Source organism: Littorina saxatilis, linkage group LG8 (assembly GCF_037325665.1).
Source record: "Littorina saxatilis isolate snail1 linkage group LG8, US_GU_Lsax_2.0, whole genome shotgun sequence".
Classification (NCBI taxonomy): Eukaryota; Metazoa; Mollusca; class Gastropoda; order Littorinimorpha; family Littorinidae; genus Littorina; species Littorina saxatilis.
Window position 1 is genome coordinate 64,825,171 of NC_090252.1, and position 12,839 is coordinate 64,838,009.

The following is a 12,839-nucleotide window of genomic DNA, read 5'->3' on the forward strand; positions in this document are numbered from 1 at the left end:
CATATCCTGGCATTGCAGGTGGTCTGTCATTGCAGGTGGTCTGTCATGACAGGTGGTCTGTCATTGCAGGTGGTCTGTCATGACAGGTATATTTTGGTGGAGAAAATAGACAATGGGACAACAAAATGTGTCCTTTCACAGGAGGTGTTCTTGTATCAGGGGCATTACATGGCAGGTACTACTGTACTCAATTTTATTGGATGTTTAAGTTGTGTTAATCTAACTTACATTATTCTCGTTCACCACAGTGCCAACAACACCGTTGCAGAGTATGGTCAGTGTCTCGTTGACCTTCCAGCTGTTTATACCGCTCGGAGTTGGCGTCAGTGTAATGGTGCCAGGGCTCACTGTAAATAATATTATGACCAAAGATTACAAAAATTACACAAATCAATAGACTTAAATCTCCTCATAAAACAGAACCAAACTGACGAAATGCACCATCAACGGTGACTTTAACACCACACAGACTGCAAAGTCCCAGAAAAAAACGTGGAACATGTTTGAAAGACACTTGCATGGCTTGCACTTGCAGTTGTAATCTTGCACAAAGTCAGTTTTTACCCTGCAAAACATATTGGTTTTTTTGTAATCTCTAAAACCTGTTAGCAATAGCATAGCAAAGGCTATAGTACTTAGATTTAGATAATTAGAATGTATAGTTCTGATGACTGTTTACAATAACCATATTCCAAGCCTAGTTACACACCAAAGCACCCGAAATGCATACAAACAGAATCTTAACAATAAGAGATTTACTGGAAACTCCACTCACCTTTAATGGTCACATTTTTAAAAGATTCATAGTATTTAGTCTTAGTATTGCTATCCAGTGCAGTAGCGGTGCAGTAGTAGATGCCAGCATCAGCACACTTGGCCATGCTCATGGTGAGAGTGATGCTAGCATCCCCAATACTGCCAGACACAGTGGCTCCCTGAAGTGTCTGGATCAAAGCTGCATTCCCTTGGTCTTGTGAGGACCTTGCTCCTACTACCACAGTGCGGACAGCATTAGGATCGTTGTCCAGCAATCGCTGAATGTTCATGGCTAACAAATCTTCTCCCTGACCAAGTGAAGATGCTCTGCATTGGACAGTGACCTGCCCCCCTGTAGCATCCGACACATTGGGTGCCAGGCTCAGTGTTGGCGGGGTGATTGTGATCTGAGTGGGGCCATCAATAGTTTGACAACAACCTGCAACATAATACAAGAAAACTCTTAGTCTTAGTTCTAAGCCAGAGAGAAAAACCTTCATTTTCACAGAATTTTCACACAAAGACTAAGAGGAGAGGAAACTATGTACACCAGCTTTTATTACATATTTTTTTCTGTGGTTGTCTTACAGACCTCACTATTTGTCTGTGTGCACTCCAATACAAACAAAGCACTTGCCTCTGACACTTCACTGACAGTGACACACACGAATGGGAACACAAACAGAACATCTGACACTTCACTGACAGTGACACACACGAATGGGAACACAATTCACAAGTTTGCTAGTAACTAACTAGGCATTAAACAAAAATTAAGCGTTTCCAGTTACCTGGCTCAGTGGCGGACCCTATTATTGTATGTCTGACCTTCGAACTTTCTTTACCTCCCTAAAAAAACCCACAGATTTGTCTGACCTAATCAGGGAAGCTACTATTTTCCATGGGATTGGGACACAATTTGCACAAGTTCCGGCCGCTTACATTGAAATAATCAAATTAATAAAAAGCCACAAGTGTCTAGCTAAACAAAAAGAACCTGACTTCATTTCCCCAAGTAATGTATTGTAAACATTAACAAACACCAAACACCAAAAAGTGATTGGATGGTCTCACACATCCCTATTGCGATCATCAAAGGATAACGCTACGGAAGTTGGTAAGTTGTTGCCGATATCCAAACGATATTAGCAATAACAAAGACGCATGGTTCCGGTTTCTTCCACGTGTATAAAGTACACGCATACCTCGCCAGGTTTGTTTCTGTGACTAGTCGACAGACGATGCAATTTGCTGTGTGTGTGTGTGTGTGTGTGTGTGTGTGTGTGTGTGTGTGTGTGTGTGTGTGTGTGTGTGTGTGTGTGTGTGTGTGTGTGTAGTTGTACATGTAAAGCCGAGCGGTCTTAGCTTCACATTAACTATAACTGTCTGTGTCTGTGTCTTAGATGTTATACGTGTTTGAAGGTCATTTGTCAGGATGGCAATCACACGACAGGACAAACAGACACACAGAATAGAAACTCAAGAAGAGGCGGGTAAAGTTCAAAATTGTATTGAATCAAAACAAATCATGAAAACAACTCAATACAAGGCGTAGGTTCTTTTCAGAAAATATATATGTACATTGGTTCACTCTATTCCTGTAATTTTCCTACTCCTTACAAAAATATTCTAAGTCCAAAAATGGCTGAAAATTTGGGCATGACCCGTAGGTACCCTTAGCAAAATACGCTACTGAAAGCAATATCCTATGTCCTAAAATGGCTGAAAATTTGGGCAGAGGTTCGGGGCCTGGATAAAAATAAAGTAAAAGAGTAAAGCGACGCCACTTTACTCGCCGTGTGGTAACCTGGGACTGCGGAACGTTTGTTTTTAACCCTGTCAGTTCAGTCCACAGGGCGGAGTCCGGTATACCATTTAGACACTTAAGCCAGGTTGGTTGCCAAAACTCCGGAGGACAATTTAGAGATAACAACAAATACTTCTCAGTACTCAGGTTTGGACTCATCCACAACCATTCCCAAAGAAGCAATGCTGTAACCCTAAGTGGTGGGGAGTCCGGTATACCATTTAGACACGAGGTCAGGTTGGTTGCTCAGACTCTCGCCGAACCTTGAAAACTAACAGCTTATAATTTACAAGCTTGGAAACGTCGCTCTGAGACCACAGAACAAAATGGGGAGGGAGGGGGAGAGTTTCGAGGCTGCTGTCAGCCTCCATAGAAGCTACAGTTAAAATCCCTCAAAAATACACAAAAACTCCTGTACTAAGAAAACTACATCAAAAACGCTATAAAGATATATATATATATATATATATCAATAACATGGAAATTCCACGACGCATCATTTGATACCAAACACTCATTGGTTATCAACATTGCGAACAAAGTTCAAAACCTCTGACTATTACCTCGCAAAATAGTCATGTCACACCAAAAACGTATGCAGTTACAAGTTAACCACAATCAAACACAGTGTATATTCAACAGGCTTCTCATATGTAGATGATAAACATAAAATCTACATTCTACTAAACAAATGAATACAGAATACATGTTTATATTGAATACATGGGTAAAAGAAAGAATGATATAAAAGCTACATAAAAGAAAAGTGAGAAAGAGAGAGAGAGAGAGAACTCGAACTCGAAAACTCGAAAACTTTATTACCGAGGGATGATAGCATTAGGTCCATATGGTCCTTTCTTACAGCTAGTCCCTACTATAATACATACATGAAACAAAGAACAAATATCAAGAACTAGAGGAATACCCGGCTTCGCCGGGGTGAATCGCGAGACAGAGACAGACAGCGTGGCGGTTCACCACAATCACCTTTGAAGGCGAAATCCTGTCAAACGGGATTGAGAATTTTAGAGCATATTTCTTAGCCCTCTATTATCTGCTGTGGCTTCTCAAATGCCAGAACATACAGACAGACAAAAGCCGCTAGACCACATCACAAACAGAACTCTACAATACACAGGTTTTTGCCCCCACACACACACAAACACACACACACACACACACACAGAGAAGCCGTATATATATATATGTATATCTATATCTATAAATATATAGAGATAGGTGACAGTGTATTTTTCGCGTGGCTATAAATTGATTCGACCTTTTCACTTTGACAGTAAGAACAACTTACGGGTGCAAGGGAAGCGTTGTGGACAGCGCAGTGACATTCTAAAAATAGTAACTTACAAACGGAAATATGGATTGAAGCCACACGAAGGAAGGGAGATAAACGCAAGACACTGGAGAAGATAAGGAAGAGTTACTTATAATGGTGAAATGAACACAAAAACCAAAATCGGTTCAGCGCTGCGCGCTGAGAGCACGTGTTAAAATATATCTTCGATGATATTGTGTCCGGGGTGTAGCTGAATACGGTGTCCAAATTTGAAAAAGATCCACCGAGAACTTTGGCGTTGTGATGTGGTGTAGCGGCTTTGGTGTGTCGGTATGGGGGCCCGAGGTGGAACCAAAATCGGTTCAGCGCTGCGCGCTGAGAGCACGTGTTGAAATATCGACCAGGTTGTGTCCTGTCCCGGGTCTACCTGAATATGCCCACCAAATTTGAAGCAGATCCATCGAGAACTTTGGCCGTGCATCGCGAACTCACAGACAGACACACAGACAGACACACAGACAGACAGACACAAGTCGTATATATATATAGATGAAAACATTTAAACAAAAAATAAAATAAAAAAAAAGTATGTAGGGAAAAGTATAACAAAATAAAAATAAAAAATTCAAAAGTGTGCTTGTTAATGGAAGCATACTATACACTTTCTCTTTCAGAGAGAGAGAGAGAGAGAGAGAGAGAGAGAGAGAGAGAGAGAGAGAGAGAGAGAGAGAGAGTGTGTGTGTGAGAGTGTGTGTGTATGTATGTGTGTTCGTCTGTGTGTACCAAGTATTATTCAACATAGAAGTAAAGAATCAGATCAAGCAGGAAAGGAGGTTTGGGGGGGGGGGGGGGGGAGGTGAGAGTTGGATGTCGAAACAATGCTCGGTTTCGCTGGCGGCACGTGCAAAAACAAAGCCATAGCGAGTTAGTGACCAAGGGTTCATATCCCGTCAGTCTGATTGGCGCCATCGTGTCAAAACAATTAAACAATGAAAAAGTACTGTATCATACCTATCTCCAAACATTTACTAAGGGAAAGAACAAATATGATTTTAGAGTGTGAATCTTAATTCCAATCTTAGTTTCAATACTAACTTAGATAATATATTCTGCTCTCTACGCTTTCTCTTCTTCTTCACTCTATAAACTTTAAGAAAAAAATTGCATAATTTATGGAGAAAAGACACAAAAAAATATTCATGTAGTCCACAATGCCCCCCTCCACAAAAACTCAAACTGAAAATGACCGAGGGTATTGAAACTTCTCAAAGCAGAAGCGAAAATATATTCCTGCTCAAAGTATACATCAAACACTATAAGTACCATCGTTTTACACAAAGCAAAAATCATATACAGAAAACCAGTGAAACACCCATACCGAGCTCCTTTTGCTTCTGACACCAAATGTAAACAAGTCGCGTAAGGCGAAAATACAACATTTAGTCAAGTAGCTGTCGAACTCACAGAATGAAACTGAACGCAATGCAACGCAGCAAGACCGTATACTCGTAGCATCGTCAGTCCACCGCTCACGGCAAAGGCAGTGAAATTGACAAGAAGAGCGGGGGAGTAGTTGCGCTGAGAAGGATAGCACGCTCTTCTGTACCTCTTTTCGTTTTAACTTTCCAGGGCCGGACCCAGGGGGGGGGGGGGGGGTTCCAGGGGTTCCGGAACCCCACCCCTGGAAAAAGCATACATGTACCTTGCTTTGACTTTTACTAGTTTTAGCACCAAAACAATGCTGCTCTTAACCCTCAAAACAAGGCCCAGAATGCACCAGATTGCACAGATTTTAACCGTTTTTAAACAATTTTCCGGGGGAGCATGCCCCCGGACCCCCCTAGTTCACGCGCCTGCTTTGCAGGCGCGCTTGTGGCTTCGCCACTTCGCTGATTTGCCCCCCAAAAAAAGGAGGACCCCCCCCCCCCCCCCCTTACAACTCATTTGGTCCGGCCCTGCTTTCTGAGCGTGTTTTTAATCCAAACATATTATATCTATATGTTTTTGGAATCAGGAGCCGACAAGGAATAAGATGAAAGTGTTTTTAAATTGATTTCGAAAATTTAATTTTGATAATAATTTTTATATATTTAATTTTCAGAGCTTGTTTTTAATCCAAATAAAACATATTTATATGTTTTTGGAATCAGCAAATGATGGAAAATAAGATGAACGTAAATTTGGATCGTTTTATAAAAAAAATATTTTTTTTACAATTTTCAGATTTTTAATGACCAAAGTCATTAATTAATTTTTAAGCCACCAAGCTGAAATGCAATACCGACGTCCGGGCTTTGTCGAACATTACTTGACCAAAATTTCAACCCATTTGGTTGAAAAATAAGGGCGTGACAGTGCCGCCGCAACTTTCACGAAAAGCCGGATATGACGTCATCAAAGACATTTATCAAAAAAATGAAAAAAACGTATGGGGATTTCATACCCAGGAACTCTCATGTCAAATTTCATAAAGATCGGTCCAGTAGTTTAGTCTGAATCGCTCTACACACACACACACAGACAGACAGACACAAACACACACACACACACGCACGCACATACACCACGACCCTCGTCTCGATTCCCCCCTCTACGTTAAAACATTTAGTCAAAACTTGACTAAATGTAAACAAGTCGCGTAAGGCGAAAATACAACATTTAGTCAAGTAGCTGTCGAACTCACAGACTGAAACTGAACGCAATGCCATTTTTCAGCAAGACCGTATACTCGTAGCATCGTCAGTCCACCGCTCATGGCAAAGGCAATGAAATTGACAAGAAGAGCGGGGTAGTAGTTGCGCTAAGAAAGATAGCACGCTTTTCTGTACCTCTCTTTGTTTTAACTTTCTGAGCGTGTTTTTAATCCAAACATATCATATCGATATGTTTTTGGAATCAGGAACCGACAAGGAATAAGATGAAAGTGTTTTTAAATTGATTTCGACAATTTAATTTTGATAATAATTTTTATATATTTAATTTTCAGAGCTTGTTTTTATTCCAAACATAACACATTTATATGTTTTTGGAATCAGAAAATGATGGAAAATAAGATGAGCGTAAATGTGGATCGTTTTATAAATTTTTATTTTTTTTTTACAATTTTCAGATTTGTAATGACCAAAGTCATTAATTAATGTTTAAGCCACCAAGCTGAAATGCAATACCGAAGTCCGGGCTTTGTCGAAGATTACTTGACCAAAATTTCAACCAATTTGGTTGAAAAATGAGGGCGTGACAGTGCCGCCTCAACTTTCACGAAAAGCCGGATATGACGTCATCAAAGACATTTATCAAAAAAATGAAGAAAACGTTCGGGGATTTCATACCCAGGAACTCTCATGTCAAATTTCATAAAGATCGGTCCAGTAGTTTAGTCTGAATCGCTCTACACACACACACACACACACACACACGCACATACACCACGACCCTCGTCTCGATTCCCCCCTCTACGTTAAAACATTTAGTCAAAACTTGACTAAATGTAAAAACGAGCGGAAGGATAAGATTTGCGTTAGAAACACCATTAGTAACGCCGAACCAACAAACTCTGTTCGTTCTTATTGGATTCCAACTCAAAAAATGGTGAATTTGGCCCAAACCAAATAAAAACACCTCTCTCAGCTTCTCAGTTCTATTATCATTATAAATTACAAACAGAAAGAGAAGAAATATATGGTTACAAAACAATATGTGATTACAGAGAAATAAAATGTGTCATGGTAAAATCAAACATGTGATTTTTTTCCATGTGCTTCTCTCGCCGAAAACGAAAAGAGAGAAGTTATGAGAAAAAAACTTGGAATGATTTGGTTCCTTCGCGACCATCTCAATGAAGTATATGATGTATTTTACAGTTTACATGGACAAAGATATGAAAATAAAGGGTATAAAAACTTCTGCAGTTATAGTCCAACATTTTTCTTTTCTCAAAAGAACGTTAGACTTTCCACTCTAGTCTTCTGCTCCATTTAAAAAATACCACACACACCGATTTACTTCGCCGCGGTTTTACAAACCAAAAAGGATAATACCAAAGTTATAATCCAACCATCCATACGGCAGTTATGTTTCTCTAAATTGTGACGAAATCGAAACATGGCAAAGAATATTTTAGGATTGATTTCCTAAATCGATTATCCTTTAACAAAAGTACAACGGAGGAAACGACAACTGGGCCTGAATGCATAGCCTATATTGGTTACACTCTTCAAATATTTTCTCAAATGTACATTAGTATGACACTCAACATTTGACCACCACCTGAAGGGTTAAACAACGCCATAGATGTGTAAATGTGAGTTTTGAGTGTTTTGTTTTGTTCAAGAAACGTATATAATTCATTTATTGTGTTTTTTACCTTTTTACAGTTTGAGAGAGAGAAAATTCTGTGAGTTTGTGGTTGACAGACTGCGCATATGTGTGTGTGCATGTGTGTGTGTGACAAATGGGGGCTCGTCCGGGATATATGATTGGGATAGCTAGCTAGAAGTAGTGGGTCTATCCTAACTTTTCATCGTCACTTCAGATTTTTCTGTTTGCTTTCTGTTTTTCTGATATTGTTTTGTCTTGTTTTGTCATGTCTTCGTGATGCCTGTTTATTGAATATCATTCGTGTGATAGCACTAGAGTTCATTACTTTTGTCACTACCGTCGTAACAGTGACAGAAGTCGGTGTTTTCCGCGCATAGTACTGCTATTCATTTTATGAAAGAAAACGTTCATTTGTAAAGCTTGTTTTTCCTTGTTCGGTATTTATTGGTGTCTAGCTCATTTCATTCAGAAGTACCATAAATACTTTTTCCTTTTTATTTCACTGTTTACTGAAGATAAAGATAAATATGTCCGCAAGGAAAACTCGAAACGCGGCCCTGTCTAGCTTTTCTACGCCTGACCCGACTTTGTCTCTTTCCGGCCATGAGTTATCTACTCCGCCTACTCATAGCGAAGTATTTTCTGAATCAGCTGGAAACGCGGTTAGTCTTAGTGCCGACCATGAGCAGATTGCCGCTATGGGCAGAGCGTTGGGTGTCCGTTCCGGTAGTGCACTTGCCAGATTTGTGCAAGAAGAATTGGACCGTCTGCGCCATCAACAGCAGCAACAACAACGAGTGGGATTGGAGGCTCAGCTGCTAAAAGCTCAACTGGAAGAGGCAAGAAGGAAACAGGAGAGAGAAGAAAAAAGACAGGAGAGAGAAGAGGAAGAGGCTCGACTGAGACAAGAAGAGGCAAGAAGAAGACAGGAGAGAGAAGAAGAAGAGGCAAGAAGGAAACAGGAGAGAAAAGAGGAAGAGGCAAGAAGGAAACAGGAGAGAGAAGAGGAAGAGGCTCGACTGAGACAAGAAGAGACAAGAAGAAGACAGGAGAGAGAAGAAGAAGAGGCAAGAAGGAAACAGGAGAGAGAAGAGGAAGAGGCAAGAAGGAAACAGGAGAGAGAAGAGGAAGAGGCTCGACTGAGACAAGAAGAGACAAGAAGAAGACAGGAGAGAGATGAGGAAGAATATACCCGACGTCAACGTTTGGCTGAGTTGGAGGAGGAGAGGATTCGGACACAGATAGCAAGGGCCCAGCGTGAAGAAACTGCTCATGTTCCCCATATCCGTCCAATAGAACCTGTCCGTCTAAAGATCGATCCTTTTGATACCACCAAAGAAGATTTGGATACTTTTCTAGGGCGATTTGAGAGAGCGGCATCCCTGAGTGGGTGGAACAGGGAACGAGACTGGGGAGCTAGGCTGGGGACACTTCTTAAAGGTTTTTCCTCCGAAGTTTACCTAGAATTGCCTGATGAGGACGCCGTAAAGTACGACAAAGTGGTGGAGACGCTACGTGGGGCTTTTCGTTGGACTGCTGACTCTTACCGCTCCAAGTTTCGTCAGGCTGTGAAAAAGGATGAAGAAACATTTCAGCAGCATGCTACTCGGCTCCGGATTTGGTTTGAGCGGTGGAGAAAGGCAGCCAAGAAGGAGGAGACATACGAAGGAGTTCGAGATCTCATACTGATGGAGCACCTTCTCGACAGAGTATCTGGAGAACTTGCCGACTTCATCAGACAGAATGACCCCAGTACCCTTACTGAAGCTGCTGAACTAGCTGAGAGATTTGCATCGTCGAAACGGGCCAGGAAAAATCCAGTTACGGTCTTTGGTAAAGCATTGGGTCATCAGAAAGGACCAAGTAGCCCGAAGAAGGATGAAACTCCAGAACAACTTGTTGACTCTAAGCCATCTGGATTCAAGGGAAAGTGTTACTACTGCGGTCAGGAAGGTCACGCTGGAAGAAACTGTCCTCGTCTAACTTCGGTGAAAACCGTTGTCACTCTAGGAACAGTCACCTCAGGATCTGAACTGCCTGCTCTCTGTGATCCTTGCAGCCAACTGACCTACACTCCTAGATGTACAGTGAATGTCAATGGTTCTTCAGTATCTGCCCTGAGGGATACTGGAGCTGACGGGCTAGTGGTGGATTCGTCTCTTGTGCGAGATAACAAGCGCAGCGTTGGACGACAAACCATCCGACTTGCAGCCGGCAACGTTGAACGAGAGTGCCCAACTGTTGTGATTGACTTTGAATCGCCTTTCTTTTCAGGAAAGGCAATTGCTATTGTGGTGGAGGATCTTGCTCATCCTGTATTGATTGGAAATGCCATCCCGTTGCCTGATGGACAAACTCTTGAAGTTCCGGTGTACAGGGGAAAGGCATATCCTGTGAAGACATCTGTTGTCACCAGAGCACAGCATGCTCGAGAACAACAAGGACCCAAAACTCATAAAATTAAGGACTCCGGACTGGGAGGTGTCACCCGAGATGAACTCATTCAGCTACAAGGGAACGACTCTACATTGGCACGCATTCGAGAGCTAGCGGCGGTTAGTAATCCTGCTCCCTCCGGGAAACATGGCCAAGTGAAGTTTTCCTGGAAGAAAGGAGTTCTGCAAAGGGAGTTCTCATCAGGTGAAGATGTGTACCATCAGATAGTTGTACCAGAAGCCTTGAGACCTGGAATCCTTAAGCTGTCGCATGATGTACCAATGGCTGGCCATCTTGGTTCGAGGAGGACTCGAGATCGAGTGTGGAACTCTTTCTACTGGCCGGGAATGGGCGGTGACATCCGTCGATATGTACAATCCTGCGACGCTTGCAAGCGAGCTCTACCCAAGGGGAAAATTCCAAAAGCACCATTTGGAAAGATGCCTCTGCTGGATGAACCATTCTCCTTCCGGATTCGCGCAATCCGAGGACGTGAAAACGTAGGAGCGGATTATTACAGCCGCGTTGTGTGAAGTTTTGTAACTTAACTGTTAGTTCAGTCTCACCAGGGGGGTGTGTCACAAGCAGCTGTAATTATTTCGTATTATATGCAATCATTGCAAGCGCCTGTTCTTTGTGCTGTCGTTTACCTGCCAGGTGAGACAGCTAGCACTCGTATAGTTTTCGTGCGGCACGGTTTTCTCTAAATTCTAGTGAAACGGGTGTATCTCAGGTGTGCTGTAGTGAGCAGTAAATTCAGTTGTGTGTCAGTTTTATTCATTCTTGCCGTAGCCGTTTACAGGGCTAGAAGTCTGCGTTCCAGACTGGAATCCGTTCTTTATTTGAACGTTACTTTTGCTTCCATAGAGCAAAAGGGAGCTGTCTTCATTTGACAGGGGAATTTCGTGTATGCTTTCATGCAACCAGGCTGTGGTGCGTAATTCTTTTCTATTGTTTTCGGTGTAGTTTAGGCTGTTTGCGTGGTACATGTTTGTTTCGTGTCTGTGCGTTTCTTATATGTTCAGGCTAGTCAGTCAGGTATTTCGTTTAAAGAAGGTTAGTTTTATTAGTATTGTTAGTTATGTTAGTTATCAATTTTGAATATGGTCTGTGCATTATGATAACTTGTGTGTGTAAAAAGACGGAAAGCTATTTTCGTGTTACATGTTTGCATAACTTCTGCCAATTATCAAACATGTAATGAATTGGTAGAACGTTCATAACATAATTATGAAGTATTTGTGCGAGTGTGTGAGAGTCATAGAGTCTTTGTCCATTTGTTTTGTTTTGTTCAAGAAACGTATAAACTTCATTTATTGTGTTTTGTACCTTTTTACAGTAGGAGAGAGAGAAAATTCTGTGAGTTTGTGGATGACAGACTGCGCATATGTGTGTGTGCATATGTGGGTGTGACAGTTCGTTTAAAGAGTGTAAAGGTTCTAAGGATTACGATTTTTTATTTTTTTCCCGTTGATTTGAACGCATGCGCAGATCGTTTTTTGCGAGTTCGTTTGTACTTCTTCCTCTTCCGCTTTCCTTCTTCGTTCCATGTAAACGCCGAAACTGTTAACTGGTGTATTGCTTCTTTCTTCATTAATTAATGCATTTCTGCATCCAGTAAAAAACATTAGTAATGCAAATCTTTTGGAACAGTTGCCAGTGTTGGAGTTTACTGTGGGATTTCGACCCGACGTCTTCTGACGCTGTATGCTTGCTGATATATGTAGAAAAACGAAACACGAATGGTAACTCATTTTCAACTCATAGATTATCGTAGTGGTAAACTTGATTTGATGGACTAGACTTTATCAGTGCCTGAGTTCCTTAAGGGACCGTTTGAATAGTGATGCATAAAAGCAGTGACAATGTGATCTATGACAGGAGCACGTCAGACTCAAGTCAAGAGAAGTAGTCGGATGAACATTACTATTACGTAATTCACTATTTCTTTCAATAGTGAGGCAATCCCTGTACACAGTACAGTGCAACTATCCTAGAGTGAAAGATGAAGTGGATATATAGTGTACCTATGAAAATAAAAACATTGGTGGGTTGATAGTCAAGCTATTGCTTTCCGCGATTTGCCCTGGCGCTCAATTTCAGGCCCAGACTAATTATATTTGTAGACTGCTATCCAATATCAATCAAGAACGCACCTATCAAGAATCATAAAGCAGAAAGGTAAGTTATTGGGACTTTTAATTTTTGACAAAACCAAACCTTCACAAG

The 12,839-nt window shown here is 41.4% G+C and overlaps 3 protein-coding genes across 7 annotated transcripts in view; 2 read left to right on the forward strand and 1 right to left on the reverse strand.

Annotated features, from left to right (window-relative positions):
• Positions 1–12,839, forward strand: part of LOC138974160 (uncharacterized) — a 318,701-nt gene that overhangs the window by 241,265 nt on the left and 64,597 nt on the right. The window lies entirely within an intron of this gene.
• The window catches only part of LOC138974156 (uncharacterized), a 73,553-nt gene that overhangs the window by 16,456 nt on the left and 44,258 nt on the right, over positions 1–12,839 (reverse strand). For 2 of the 5 annotated variants that reach the window (XM_070346859.1, XM_070346855.1), the window contains exons 2-3: positions 776–1,195; positions 229–347 (exon numbers count right to left, since the gene is read on the reverse strand). The exons of the other annotated variants lie outside the window; for them this stretch is intronic. In XM_070346859.1, the coding sequence (XP_070202960.1) occupies positions 229–347; positions 776–1,046 (390 nt within the window). In that variant the 5' untranslated portion in view covers positions 1,047–1,195. The remainder of the gene's footprint in view (positions 1–228; positions 348–775; positions 1,196–12,839) is intronic. 5 annotated transcript variants of the gene reach the window in all.
• Positions 8,873–11,143, forward strand: LOC138974414 (uncharacterized). Its single transcript, XM_070347130.1, has one exon. It carries the CDS (start codon positions 8,873–8,875, stop codon positions 11,141–11,143), a length of 2,271 nt encoding a protein of 756 aa, XP_070203231.1.

What these genes read in the sequence shown, in the direction of transcription:
- LOC138974414 (XM_070347130.1), top strand. Translation starts at nt 8,873, where the DNA reads ATGGGCAGAGCGTTGGGTGTCCGTTCCGGTAGTGCACTTGCCAGATTT.